The sequence below is a fragment of the Melanotaenia boesemani genome, chromosome 10, assembly GCF_017639745.1.
Source record: "Melanotaenia boesemani isolate fMelBoe1 chromosome 10, fMelBoe1.pri, whole genome shotgun sequence".
NCBI lineage: Eukaryota > Metazoa > Chordata > Actinopteri > Atheriniformes > Melanotaeniidae > Melanotaenia > Melanotaenia boesemani.
In genome coordinates this window covers 23,135,296-23,148,358 of record NC_055691.1, presented here as the reverse complement: position 1 = coordinate 23,148,358, position 13,063 = coordinate 23,135,296, and the positions used below count along the sequence as shown (strand labels likewise).

The 13,063-nt window shown below is 40.9% G+C and overlaps 4 protein-coding genes across 7 annotated transcripts in view; 1 reads left to right on the top strand and 3 right to left on the bottom strand.

The window, feature by feature from the left end:
- Positions 1-8,662, top strand: part of reln (reelin) — a 114,730-nt gene extending 106,068 nt beyond the window's left edge. The window contains exons 56-65 of one of the 4 annotated variants that reach the window (XM_041996335.1): positions 91-333; positions 444-619; positions 707-780; positions 913-1,074; positions 1,158-1,315; positions 1,483-1,708; positions 1,917-2,114; positions 2,622-2,720; positions 5,513-5,518; positions 7,219-8,662. In XM_041996335.1, the coding sequence (XP_041852269.1) occupies positions 91-333; positions 444-619; positions 707-780; positions 913-1,074; positions 1,158-1,315; positions 1,483-1,708; positions 1,917-2,114; positions 2,622-2,720; positions 5,513-5,518; positions 7,219-7,315 (1,439 nt within the window). In that variant the 3' untranslated portion in view covers positions 7,316-8,662. The remainder of the gene's footprint in view (positions 1-90; positions 334-443; positions 620-706; positions 781-912; positions 1,075-1,157; positions 1,316-1,482; positions 1,709-1,916; positions 2,115-2,621; positions 2,721-5,512; positions 5,519-7,218) is intronic. The other 3 variants (XM_041996336.1, XM_041996338.1, XM_041996339.1) reach the window with 3 other exon arrangements.
- A 331-nt stretch (positions 8,663-8,993) lies between these two features.
- bncr (bouncer) lies at positions 8,994-10,561 on the bottom strand. The gene is made up of 2 exons (XM_041996345.1): positions 10,460-10,561; positions 8,994-9,518 (listed from the first exon to the last, which is right to left on the bottom strand). The coding sequence occupies exons 1-2, from the start codon at positions 10,465-10,467 to the stop codon at positions 9,143-9,145; spliced, it is 384 nt and encodes a 127-aa protein (XP_041852279.1). The 5' UTR covers positions 10,468-10,561; the 3' UTR covers positions 8,994-9,142.
- Positions 10,562-10,618: 57 nt separating this feature from the next.
- On the bottom strand, positions 10,619-11,594 carry LOC121647155 (protein Bouncer-like). Its single transcript, XM_041996344.1, has 2 exons — positions 11,466-11,594; positions 10,619-11,376 (listed from the first exon to the last, which is right to left on the bottom strand). The coding sequence occupies exons 1-2, from the start codon at positions 11,486-11,488 to the stop codon at positions 10,899-10,901; spliced, it is 501 nt and encodes a 166-aa protein (XP_041852278.1). The 5' UTR covers positions 11,489-11,594; the 3' UTR covers positions 10,619-10,898.
- A 43-nt stretch (positions 11,595-11,637) lies between these two features.
- On the bottom strand, positions 11,638-12,921 carry LOC121647158 (small integral membrane protein 29-like). Its single transcript, XM_041996346.1, has 5 exons — positions 12,788-12,921; positions 12,372-12,630; positions 12,261-12,286; positions 12,064-12,172; positions 11,638-11,927 (listed from the first exon to the last, which is right to left on the bottom strand). The coding sequence occupies exons 2-5, from the start codon at positions 12,495-12,497 to the stop codon at positions 11,874-11,876; spliced, it is 315 nt and encodes a 104-aa protein (XP_041852280.1). The 5' UTR covers positions 12,498-12,630; positions 12,788-12,921; the 3' UTR covers positions 11,638-11,873.
- Between the last annotated feature and the right edge of the window lie 142 nt (positions 12,922-13,063).

Genomic DNA, 13,063 nt, shown 5'->3' with positions numbered 1-13,063 from the left:
GTTGGCTAAAAGCCTGCATGAAAAATTGTATTGTGTGTATTCCATCGTTTTTTCCTGTTCCTTTAATTTTCTCATTCTGTAAATACTCAGGTGTTTCCTGGACGCTGTTGCACGAGATGGACTATCTGAAGTATGTGTCAGTGAGGAGAGACTATATTGTTCTGCCAGAGGGAGCTCTAACCAATGCTACTCGCTTGAGATGGTGGCAGCCTTTTACTATTTCCTCAGGCCTGGCCACTCCAAGCTTGGAAAGAGCCCAGTGGGCTATAGACAATATTTTGGTGGGCGGGTCAGACATCAACCCATCCACCCTGCTTGACACCTTTGATGATGGTGTGTTTGTTATGTAATCAGAACCTGACTTCATTCAAATAAATTAAAATAATACCTGAATAATCACCTTGATTTTTTTCATTTTTCTCTTGCAACATGTCTTTCATTAGAGGGTGTTTCCCATGAGGAAAGCTGGAGCTTCTACCCAAATGCTGTGCGTACAGCTGGTTTCTGTGGAAACCCCTCATTTCACTTGTACTGGCCAAACAAGAACCAAGATAAGACACGCAACATCCTTGCCACTCGGGAGCTTATAGTTCAGCCTGGATATATTTTACAGTTCAAGGTAAAGAAGTGACTCATTGTTATAATAGCATCTGTCCTTTATCTTGTGAAGTGCAACTTCAGACCCTTACGTCTCTCATCCCTGCAGATTGTTGTTGGATGTGAGGCAGATACATGTGAGGATCATCATTCTGTTCTGCTGCAGTACAGGAAGGATGCAAGGTAAGAAAAAACCAAAGAGAGCGCTAATAAGGTGCAGCAAGCCACAAGGAATCCAGTATTGAAGCATTTTGATTTTATAGTAGTAGATAAACTTTACATGGGTTGTTTTCAGCTCTTCATTTCTCCCATCAGGTCTGACTCGTGGCAGCTGGTGCAGTCAGAATGCCTGCCCTCCTCCGTAAACAACGTGGGCTGCTCTCCCTTCCAGTTCCACGAATCCACCATCTACAGTCCAGTTAACAGCTCAACATGGACAAGGGTCACTGTTCAGCTGCCAGACCATGTCTCCTCAGGGTAAGGAGTGTATGCATCGTGAAACATCAACATTTTGATATTGCAGCAGCGTAAGCCTTTTGTAATTTGCTGCACATATCCAGGGCTACCCAGTTCCGCTGGATTCAAAAGGAGGGGACAGGAGAGCGGCAGAGCTGGGGAGTGGACCATGTTTACATTGGCGAGGCCTGTCCGGGGCTCTGCAGTGGCCATGGATACTGCACGAGTGGAGTAGTCTGCATTTGTGATGAAGGACACCATGGTGGGCTGCCAACAGTCTTATATTAAATACAATGTACTGTTATTTTGAGGTGGTGTTTCCTTCTTGACGTTTGCAACAAAACTGAAAAAAATCTTATGAAGCAGCTCTGCTGAAGGAACGCCTTACACAAGACTTTATTTTCTAACATTTATCACTCTTATCAACAGGAGACGACTGCTCCCTCTCGAGCACTGACCTGCCCAGCTCCATCAAAGACAACTTTGAGTCTGGCAGTGTGTCTCAGGAGAGTTGGCAGCTGATCCAGGGTGGTGGAGTGGGCAGCGGCTGTGGGCAGCTGTCACCACATGCTCATGGAGACTCACTATACTTCAATGACTGTAAGATGAGGCAGGCTGTAACTAAACCACTGGACCTCACTAGAGCCAGGTACAGGTAGTACCAAACATATATAAACTAATTATTTAACTATATACACTATGAGCCAAAAAGTTTGGACACGCTTACCTATTAGATATAATGGGTCCCTTATATTATTGCTAAAGCAGATTACTCATCTGTGATCACAATTACTTTCATCTACCTTTGATACTTCTTTTCTCTAATCTTATGTGTTTTTCCTTGATTCTTTGTCTCCTTACAGCAAGATCATGTTTGTGCTGCAGATTGGCAGTGTGGCACAGACTGATAGCTGTAACATAGCTCTGGATCAGGCGGACACAGTCGACCGGGCTGTCCTGCTGCAGTACAGCGTCAACAACGGAGTCAGCTGGCATGTCATCGCCCAACACCAGCCCAAAGATTTCATAAAGGCCCAGAGAGTTTCCTACAACATCCCACTGTGAGTGCTTCATATCCAGACACATGCAGCTACATACTTAATCTGAATGAACCATTATTTTATTTAGGGCATTTATTGGGTAGTTAACACAGTATAAGTTTTAATCAACAATAAAAGGTCATTGTTTTTGGTGTTTTAAAGTCTTTACAGATCATCCATATCATTTATTGCTAATGTAAAGTACAATGTTCATTAAAAAAAAAGGGGGGAAAGAAATTTTCTGATTTTTATTTTTTAAGGAACCTCAATCTGAAAAACTGTTTTTTGGATAATTCAGATATGTTCTTTTTTCCCCCATTAGGAAACCTACAGTTTATTTTATTCTTAGTTTATAACTGATCCTTGAAATATAAGCAGATTATTTGTAAATAAAGGCAACTGTTAATTTTTAAGAGACAATCTTATAAGGTTGTTGTAAATTGTACTGTAAACCAGTGGTGTCTACCATTAGTCTAATTCAAAGCCAATTTAAAAACGAACTCTCTTATGTTTTCAACATCTCCCCAGTGAGGCGAGGGTTAAAGGGGTGATGCTTCGGTGGTGGCAGCCACGACACGATGGCGCAGGACATGACCAGTGGGCGTTGGACCATGTTGAAGTAGTTCTGTGAGTACCCAATTTCCAGCTGGCCCCTGGCTCCCCCGACTGGCCTCAACAGAGCCCTGAGCAAACCCCTGTCTCTACCTCTTCCTGACCTCAGTACAAACGTTCCTTCCACTCCACACTGACACAGTGATGCAGATAAAAGCAGATTTACATGTTTGCTGTTTATCACCTACAACAAACCTCTGAGATGTCTCTTTTTACATGCTTATCATCGCCTCTGGTGTCAGCCGAGTAAAGTATTTACTCCACCGTGGTTTGCTGTGAAGGGTGCTGGCTGTTGATCGCCGCTTTGTTCACAGCAGATCAACTCTTGCTGTCATGTCATCGTATTTTAAATGTTTTGTCCATCCATTTTTATTGTCAAACCTTATCAAGTCTTAATCCTTACAAATAGTTGGACACAGTTAAAGTTATACATTTTACCAATTTGCATTCTACAAATTTACTTATTGGATATGAACCTTGCATTCACATCTGTAGTCATGATTTACAGTATTCACTCATTTTTAGTCGCTCATCTTCTCCTGGTGATTCACTAACATTGTTACAAAGAAATTTCTTCTTATAACCAACACTCAAAAATGTTTTGGTATTTGGGGTTTGTTTTCAGTAAAAACAGAATCAATTCTCAAAATTGCACTTAGTTCACAGCTGACTTCCAACTGCAGAATAAAATTGTTTGCACTTTCTTTCATTCAACACTTTTATAATTTAATAGGTGTTCAATACAATTTGTTGTTATTCTTTAGGTACTTATATAATATTTGGTATGTTGTATACCACACTTAAATTCACACAAATTCTGTTAATCAAAAGCCAAACAATCTGATGATGATCAGTGATTTAAAATGCTATTTATAAGCTAAAAAGTAGGATTGTTCCCCTCAGCCCAGGCCTTCTTTTACATCGGTATGGTGAGTCACCATTGATGTACACACTTATCACATTATGACATCGTCCTCTGATTCATTATCACACCTCAGCTGCAAACAATACCATGCAATAGATATTCAGTGTAAACTTAAATTCCCCGATGCACCTTAAACAATGTGCTACTGGCTCGTTGATACACGCCTTTGATTAATTACAAATCTTCAAATTATACCAGCCTCCAGTGAAGACAGTTTTTATTTGAAGATCCCACAGAAAACCCGAGAGAAAACTTAGACCACCTCTGCCAAGTTTAATCATGTTATTTTGTTTTGTTATCTGTGGAGATCTTTTAATTTATTTTGTTTTATGTCTGTAGGATAAATCAGTCTGTTGTGTATTGCACAGCAATACCCATGAATTATTGTTTTTAGAAATTCCTTTAAACACCTTTTATTTTCTGAGTTGTTATGAAGCTATCACCTCTGCAGCATTGAAGCATTCTTTGTTCTCTCTCAACGTCTCTCTTTAGTTTCTGTGTGATTTGTGTGTTTGTGCTGATTAAGGAAAGAGTGACATATGCTGTCTGTACATAGATATAGGACTAACCACAGGTGCAAACAAATGATGAAAACACTGAAAATGATATTAGGTGAATGTCTGTGTGCAGTAAACAGCAGAGAAGAGGGATGTCTGACTTCTCTATTTTTGTTTCCATATTGAATTAATTTAATTTTAAAAAGCCATTACTGTATTTCTGTCTTTGTGGACTAAAATCTTCTTAAATTTAATCAAGTGGAACAGACAGACACTCATTTTGCAACTCTTATTCATTGATTATGTTTTCTTTCCTTTTCCCCATTTCCACATTTGTGTTGTATTCCGCTTTATTACTTGTACCAGGAAAAGTTCTCCAAGTTGAAGCCAATTACAATTTTTAAACGCATTACACAGAAATGGAGATTCTACATGACACTGAAAATATTAAGATGGTACAAAACGCAGGTCTTACTAGCAGTAACATCATAGAATATTTAGAAATGTTGCTGTGAGTTTCAGAGGAATAAGCCCTCATACAGATGTGTAACCACATCATTTCAAATTCTGCATAAAACAAGTCAAGTTCAGATTGTGCAAAGTTCCACACAAAGATGCTGGAACACACTTGCTGCCTAACCTGAGCTGTCCCTGGTCTACGTGGCCGTGACCTGTCCCACTCCTTCCCTTGCATTTGCTCAGTTTTCAACAGTGTCTGCTGAAAAGAATGACCGTGACCCTCACACTTTGCTCTGTTGTTTATTTCTCTCTGTTCACCACTCCTTAACACATTTTTCCTCTCACTCTTCCTCCTCAATCTTTTCTGTTGCTCCACCTCCCTTTGCTTCCTGCTGCTTAATGTCACCGTTGATCACATGTTCGTGCTCGCTCCTCTGCTTGTGCGGCATATTTTCCTACCTTCCTTCATCCCCTCGTCTTCCTCCTCCTCCTCCTCCCTGCCCTTTCTTTCCTGCTTTCTTTACTCCAAACTCCTTCCTTCTTACTTGCCTCTTTTTCTTATCATTCTGACACACAATGGATGGATTACTTCTGTATATCTGCTCTTTCTCTTCCTTTTTTTTACTTTTGTTTATCTCTTTCATCTTGGCTACATATCTCTTCACTTGTTTCCCACCAACTCTCCTTCCTATATGTCCCTTCCCCACTCTTTCTGTCTTTCCCACTCACATTTCACATCTTCCTTGTTCTTCTGACTATCTCTCTGCCTTCCTCTCTCCTCCCGTCTCCCCCACTGCCTCCCCAGGCTGGGGCTCCTACCCCCCCAGACCTTTCTACGAGACAGCAGTCCCCTCCTCCTGCCTCCCCCCTCTTGCGCTCTAACCTCTGCTCTCTTCTGTATTCTGCTCCCTCTGGCATGGCTGTAGTGTCAGGTAAGTTCTCCGTCTTTTCTTGAATGCAGCCTCCTCCCACACCCTCCCTTCAGAACCTTTCTTCTCCTTCTTACACAGCAGACACCCTTTTTTTTTATTTTCACATGCGCATCAAGCCCTCCTCATCGCTACCATTGGTCATTTTCATGCTCCCACCTAAATTTACATCTGAGGCAGGTCAAAGGGCAGGCCAGCTGCTCACAGTGTTCAGGTGGAGGCTCGCTGACATAATGATCCAATGCACACAGTAGAACAATATCCACAACAACACAGTGGATGGAGGAATAAACTGAGTAATAGAATCTTGAACAGTGCCTGGAAATGGTTGACATGCATTCGCTGAGATCAAAATACTTTCTTGATCAATGGTTTGGATACATACTATATATAACTATATACAGTTTGCACAATCATTAAGGCCTTTTTAATGGGATATTTTTCCTGCACAGATGTCAATGCTGCTGTGTTTGTGTGTGTTTATGTGTGATGTAATCCATCACTATATCTTTATCTGTTTGTTTTGTTCCTGATAGAATTTTAACTGCAGACTGGTTTTAAAATTAGTGCCATGAAGTGATTCTACTTTGAGCTAAATAATGTTTGCCCATCCAGTATTTCTCTCTCTCAAACCAAACTATTGAATATCTCCTTTCCATTCATATGCCAGCTTAGTTGCAATGCAGGGCATCCAACACCGTTATTTCTAAATTAATTCACATTTGACCATTGAGTTTCATTAGACTTTTTTTCAACTTCCAACTTTCTCCGCCCTTGCATGGCTTTAAGGATCAGCTGTTGTAACAGCGCTCCATCCTTTTCTCACTCATGGATGTTTGTCTGTTTGTCTGAGGACAACAACAACATGTCGCTGGGCCAGGAGTTTCCTCCTCACATTTTTCTTTGGTTTCTGACCAAAGGTCGCATCGATGCACACATGCATATCCTCTTTAACACATGCAGTTTACCAGCCATTCCTCCCATCCACCTTCTACATCAGCCATCACGCTCACAGGCACACAGACACACATCATCTCCTCCCTCCCCCCGCTCTTCCTGCCCAACCACCCGCTTCACAGAGACCCCTGCCTGTCCTGGCTGCACTCCTGGCTCACTGGCACCGCTCTGCTGGATGGAAGAGGCAATAAACAGGCTAAGCAAGAGTGATCTTCTGCAGCTTTTTTTTTCCTGTGACTTAGTTTAAAACCCTTCCCTGCTCAGGATCCTGCACTTTTATGACCCTTATTTTTTTTTCTGTTAACTCTGACCTCAAACACTCAGTGTCAGAGTTTAGTCTAGTATTTGTGTTAGACCATTTGTAGACTCCCTGTGTCCTGTCTTGTCTTGTGACTTTTGGTCCACCACTAAATACATGTAGTTAGACGTACCTCCATGTTCACCATGTAGTTGCCTTCCATTTGTGCAAAATGTAAACAAAACCAAGTGAGTAAAGTAGTGCCACCCATTCTCCAAGCCATGAGATCTATGCAGCTGTCGAGTGTTTGAGGTTATGGTTGATTGAAAATGCAAGCATGAACTTTGTTGTGAGAGTTTGTTGAAGTCGCATTCGGCCATTTGTGTGTTTGTGTGCATAGTTTAGAGTGTGTGCATGGGAATGTGTGAACTTTTATTGCGCTTTCCTTTGTTACTAATGTTTACACTCCTCTTCCCCTCCCTGTTCTACTGTCTTTGTATTCCCACAGCACACGTAAACAAAACTACATGATGAACTTTGCCAGACAGACCGGCATGCGTCACTACTACAGCCGCAAGAGGCGGGCACTGCAGCAGCGTGCCTGAACCCAACAAGTAGGGATCTCTGACCTGCCAATCATACATCGACCTGCCTCGCACATCTTTATTGTCCTGACGACATATCACCACGCTGAGACCCATCCACCGATGGATCAGTCTTAGACTTTCTTTCCCCATTTCTGCTTAATTTTCATCCCTGTCAGAATCGCACATCATCCATTCACTTTTCGCTCCAGCCAAGCACGGCCTTCCCAACCACACAGATCGGCGGGAATGAAACTCATAATAAAGGAGGGATTGAAGTGGCCATTTTGTTTTGTTTTGTTTTTTTTTTTCCACAAAGGATGGTCGGGGTTTCAACTTGTTTTGTAATTGTTGCTGTTGTTCCTCTGTTTCCTATTCCTACCTGCGATATCCCTCCTTCAGGCCACCACCCTCACCCTCTCCCTTCTTTTCCTACCACACTGTGAAATTGAGAGATAATATATCACTGCTGAACTGACCAGCTGATCGGAGAGTAGCCTCCCAGCTCCACTGAGCCACCAAGGGATGGGGAGGACCGCTCCACTGCCGCCAAACCAGTACGCCATGAGAAGGACACACAATGATGATACTGACCATGAGGAATAACAGTGATGAAGAAGCTCAAAAAGAAAAAACTATAAAAAAAAAAAAAAAAAGTACTTTGTTCTTGGTGTTCCGTGTGTCTGTGGGTTCATTTTGTGATGAGTTGACTGTGGTGTTCTGTTTGTTTGTTCGTTTTCTACTAATTCATATGCTTTGAAGGGGGGAGGGAAAGGGGGTGGGGGTGCTGGGTTCTGTTTCCTTTTCCTCGTCTGTTGGATCAGGTGTGGGCAGGGTGTAAAAAGCCCAGGCTTTACTGCAAGGAGGAGCAAGAGAGAGATTTGCACGACAAGGGAAAGGAGAAAATATACAAAAAAGAAAAAAAAAAAAAGTAAAACATAAATGATTTTTTTTTTTTTTATAATTTTTTTATATATGTTGGTTCCCGAAAATACAGATATTTATGGCAAATGGTTCTTCACGTAACCTATTTAAAGATGCACTGTGCGTGAAATCTGTATGTTATTTTTTAGTGTTAAGTTATTAGACAGTCGAGTCAGGCTGTCAGACTGCATCATCCCCCCTCTTCCTTCACTTCCCTCTTCTCTTGTGCTGTCCCCCACCCTCCCCTTTCTTTCCACTCTCTCTACTGATTTCCAATACCTGGAGGTGAGGCTCTATTAGTGTTGTTTTTTGAAGTCTGTGTAATATGGACCCTCTGCCCTCAGTGTAACTCCAGTATAGCAATCTCCTGTATATATATGTATATCCACTATGGGGAGACCCAGCAGCCTTATAAAAGGGAAATAAAGAACTGTTCAAACCTCATACTGTACACATTGTGTCACCTCCTCTTCCGTTTTTAAAAGATAAGTCTGGCCAACATATATGGCTATAAACTCCAAGAGCTTCACATGATAAAAGATTAAAATATTTAATTACTCCTCAAATACAGGTCAAATTGTGGAGCAGATTTAATTTAAACTGTTTCCAAACCAACAATGATGTGGAAACATGTTAGCCAGCAACATGAATTTTGATGGAGAACATTTTGGCTAAGAAAAAGAGCAGATATGACTAAGCTTGTCTGGTGTGTGTATGCATCAGTGTTAAAAAATACCAACATACAAATACTTAAACATTTATTTACAGCTCTTAGAGTAAAAACATAAATACATTTCTAAAGATAAATTAATATAAAAAAGCATTCTCAGCCATCATTTTGGTGTACATCTCAGTATTTTCAGACTGGACATTCACACCTTCACAGGCCCTCAGCCTTGATCAAGGCTGAGGCTGCATTTCCATTTACAAGCTGCAGGCCATCACAGCAACAAGTGTCAAAGCGGCGTACAGAGGCTTCACCGTGACACACGAGTTACAGTACCACCGGTCACAGCATCTGTAGCTCATCGTGTAGACCGTCCCTTTGATGCGGATGCTGTGCACCCGACTGCAGCCCTCTTCCGTCATGCAGCCCCTGGCGGACAGTGCAGTGTAGTTGCCGTAGTGACCTGCTGCCTTGAAGCACACCTCATCAGGAGGACACTCTGTCACAATAAGTTCAAACTTCCTGTTGTTTTCCAGTATAGGGCTGTAGTAGCAAAGCAAGTTTTCACAGAGCAGAGAAGGGAGAAGGTAGAAGCACAACGCAGAAACACGCAGGAGCTGCAACATGTTCAGCCTGCAAGATTAAAAAAGTTAAAAAATACACCACGGTCACTTAGTGGAAGTTGGAAGATTTAGTTTAAAAATCACTTAGTTTGAGTTAATGTCTTAAGTAAAAAAAAAAAAAAAAAACTAAAGGAAAAAACTTTCAGGGTATTTTTAGTTTAAGGGAGATTCCAGATAAAAAAGAAAAAAAAGCTAATTGAATTTTCCAATTTGAGAGTTCAGGTTCAGGGCTTTTATTATCTCCTGAAGGATGAGGATCACAGGGTCATCCTCTGAGAAAGAAAACGGTTCTGTCCCGCAATTTGTTGCAGCTGCAATATGGTATCCACATAATATTGAAGATGAAGATCCGAGAGTAACAGTGGCTTGTGACAAATTTCACTTTGGTGGGCTAAATTATTTTCAAACCAGCTTTGATATTGAGATGTTAGTTTAAAAATCATGCTAAAATGGTTTCCATTAAACAACATGTTTGGCAAAGTTAACCTGTGTTAGTTTCACTACTGCAAACACGTCACAGCTCATTTGGTGTTTGGGTTCTTATTGCAGTTGTCTGCTGAGATCATGGTAAAGTAGCCCTTCTGTACCCCTACACCCATAACATTTGCATTTAGATTCCTGCTCTCAATATACAGCTCATTTTCACATTTAACCTGCCTGGATTGCTGCATATCTGTGATACTTGCAAAATAAAGCTCACGTCCCGTTTCAGACATGCCGATGATCTTCAAAAATCCTAAACTTTAAATGGTTCTCATTAGCTCTGCAGCTCTTCCTGTGGCTAACATGTTCACTTTGGCAAGTTTTTCCTCATCATAAACTAAGAAAACTTCAAGCTTTGCTTCTGGATCTCTTGCCCAGGTGTTGGTCATTTTTACTGATTGTCCGATCAAAATGTTTAAGTTTGTGAAATTAGAGAGCACAAGTGAATTCACTTTTGTGTGCACTTACCTGTTCATGTTAGAGATTTTAAAATCCACTCAGTCAAAATCTGAAAATGTTTCTTTTCAGCTTCTCCTGATGAACTCTAGTCTCATTGACTCAAGATATTTTTTTAAACAGGCCACGCCTTCCAGCACACCTGCTCGTAAAACACAGCAACTTCAAGTGTGAGATTAATTGTGTTGCTTTTATTCTGACATTCATCTGTACAGAAATAATGCTTCAGTATACCAGGAGGATGATTGACCAGCTCACCCTCTTATTTCAGGAACATATAAATAATCAGATGATTTTATGATGCATTTGTTCACTCACAGCTACGTATTAATTCAACAATAAAATTAAGTACAAACATTTGACTAAATGTTAGTCACCTTTAAGAGATTTAGGAACAGTAAGTCCCCCTGGTTAACAGGACTCCCTCAAATCTTTACAACTATAAATACTCCTATGTTTTTATGGTAGGAAATGCAGCTGTTAACGTGTAGTTTGCACAAGAATCTGAAGCCTCCTCTACTACAATATTAGTGGTGTTATCCATTTTTGCCTTGATCATTCCTAGTAGCTTCTTCCAAATGCTGTCAGGTTTTGGGGCAGTGTTACATTTGTCTTTGCAGCAGCAAGCACGACTGACGTTGTATTCAACTCCTCGAAAAGAGATAATTTCATGAGAGTCACAGAGGTCAGCATCCACGCAGCCCTGAGCAGACAGCATGTGAACGGAGCCGTAGTAGCCTCTGGAGCTGGAGCAGTGCTGGTTAGGTAGACACTGGCTGGTACTATTTGAGCAGGAGACGCTTTTGTCCTGCAATGGACAGAAGTAACACAGCAAGCTCTGCAGAGATAGAGTTGGGAGGACCAGAGCAGAGACCAGAAGGATGGAGGTCAGGCGGAACCAGCGTGGCCCCGACAGATGGATGTCCACACTAATGTAAATCCACACAGACAGTTAAAGAGGAATGAAATAGACTTTAAAAATCATTTGGGTTTTTGGCTTTCTGTGTGTGTTGTTCACCTGGTCTCTCTTTGTGATGCCATCTTCCCTCCAAAGATGTGAGGATGTATCCACACAAAACCCACTGATTACTAATTAGATACAGGTGTGTTTTTAAAGCAGTTGTATGCATAATTAGATAAATGCACAAAAATAAAAAAACAAAAAAAAGAAAAAAAAACAGCTTTAAAACTAGATTTTATCTTCACATTTATTGCTTAAAAATTACATGTTGGCAGCTCCTTGAAATCATTCTGTGGGTGTAAATAAAGAACTTCTTTGTTGAGGCCAAACACATTACTGCAGTGCCATCTAGTGTCTGAAACGCACACAAAAGTGTTTTTAAACATCACTAAACAGTCTTAATTTAAACCTGTGCTGTGCAATAATATGTCATTACATAATTACTCTTTATTCTTGATTTCCAGCTCATTTTCTTTTGCCAGAGGTAATGGAGAGCTGAGTCTTCTTGTACAAAGGTTCCTGTAAAGAAAATCAAATTATACATAAATTATTCTGTGCAGCAGATTTTTAGTTTTTCTGTTGTATTGGACTGCATTAGATGTGCTCATTATATTCCCCACTATCTGAGTCATTAGAGTTTATGTGCTTTGCTTACAGTCAGCTCTGCCTCATCTTCCACCCTGTCTGTGTCCCCCCACTCTTCCTCAACCTCTGCAGGGTCGTAGCTGTAAAGAGGAATCAGTCGGTGACGCAGCTCATCTAACCTGAAAAAGGAAGAAAATAAAAGGAAATCAAATTGAGACAGTTATAAAAGATGGCGTTTAAACCAGAAAATGAGAAAGACCACCATACCTTGATCTTCTTCTAATATAAAATACCTGAAATATAAAAATGATGTAAAACCTTTAATGCCAAAATCAGTGTGCAGTTAAAGTTTACAAAAGATGAAAAGTGGATTCTTACCGCTGCAACTATCAGACCAGTTAGTGTCAAGAGAACAAACGGGATGAGGGCATAGTAACCTGGAAATCCAGGCTTGTTGTTTGGTGGTGATGTATATGGAGTTGTGTGGTTTAAATTCATTTCCATTGTGCTCAGTCTTCTTTTACTTGAAGCATATGGTGTGTGCCCCTAACCTGACGCCTGTGTGACACATTCAGTGGAGAGCTGTCGCTGTCCTCCTTGCTGAAAGAGTTTTCTTAACCCCAGGACATAGGTGCAGCTACAAAGAGTCAAGCAGAACCTAATTTACCATCAGATGTTTAATCTGAGAGTCCACATAGATGTCTTTAATGTGGTGCAAAAGAACTAACAAAGATCTAGGTGACCGGACAGGGTGCCCTCTCACATTCCCCGGATAAAAAGAAATACAAACGTACCTTGGGTGTTAAACTGCAGAGAGCGTGGACATGCATTTCACTGTCCCTTGAGCCAGACTAACAGAAACAAAACTCTCATAGCTCAACCTGCTGCATGGCATTCCTGAGTGAGGAGTGGATTTCTGTTGTCTGTCTGTGGTTGAACTGCCCAGAAATTTAATTCACCTGCACAGTCCTGTGTAAAAGCTGAAAGCACTGAAGTTAAAAATAGTTGTTTTGTTTGTTTATTTGTTTGTTTTTTTTTTCAAAAACTGAGTTAAGAAACAAAATACTTCT

Excerpts from the sequence above, each read along its gene's own strand:
- LOC121647155 (XM_041996344.1), bottom strand. The coding sequence starts at position 11,488 with ATGGCATCACAAAGAGAGACCAG. Across the intron at positions 11,377-11,465 it reads GCATCACAAAGAGAGACCAG|TGTGGACATCCATCTGTCGG; the intron begins GTGAACAACACA and ends GATTTACATTAG.
- LOC121647158 (XM_041996346.1), bottom strand. The coding sequence starts at position 12,497 with ATGGAAATGAATTTAAACCACACAACTCCATATACATCACCACCAAAC. Across the intron at positions 12,173-12,260 it reads TATATTAGAAGAAGATCAAG|GTTAGATGAGCTGCGTCACC; the intron begins GTATGGTGGTCT and ends TTCCTTTTTCAG. Across the intron at positions 11,928-12,063 it reads AAGATGAGGCAGAGCTGACT|GAACCTTTGTACAAGAAGAC; the intron begins GTAAGCAAAGCA and ends TTTTCTTTACAG.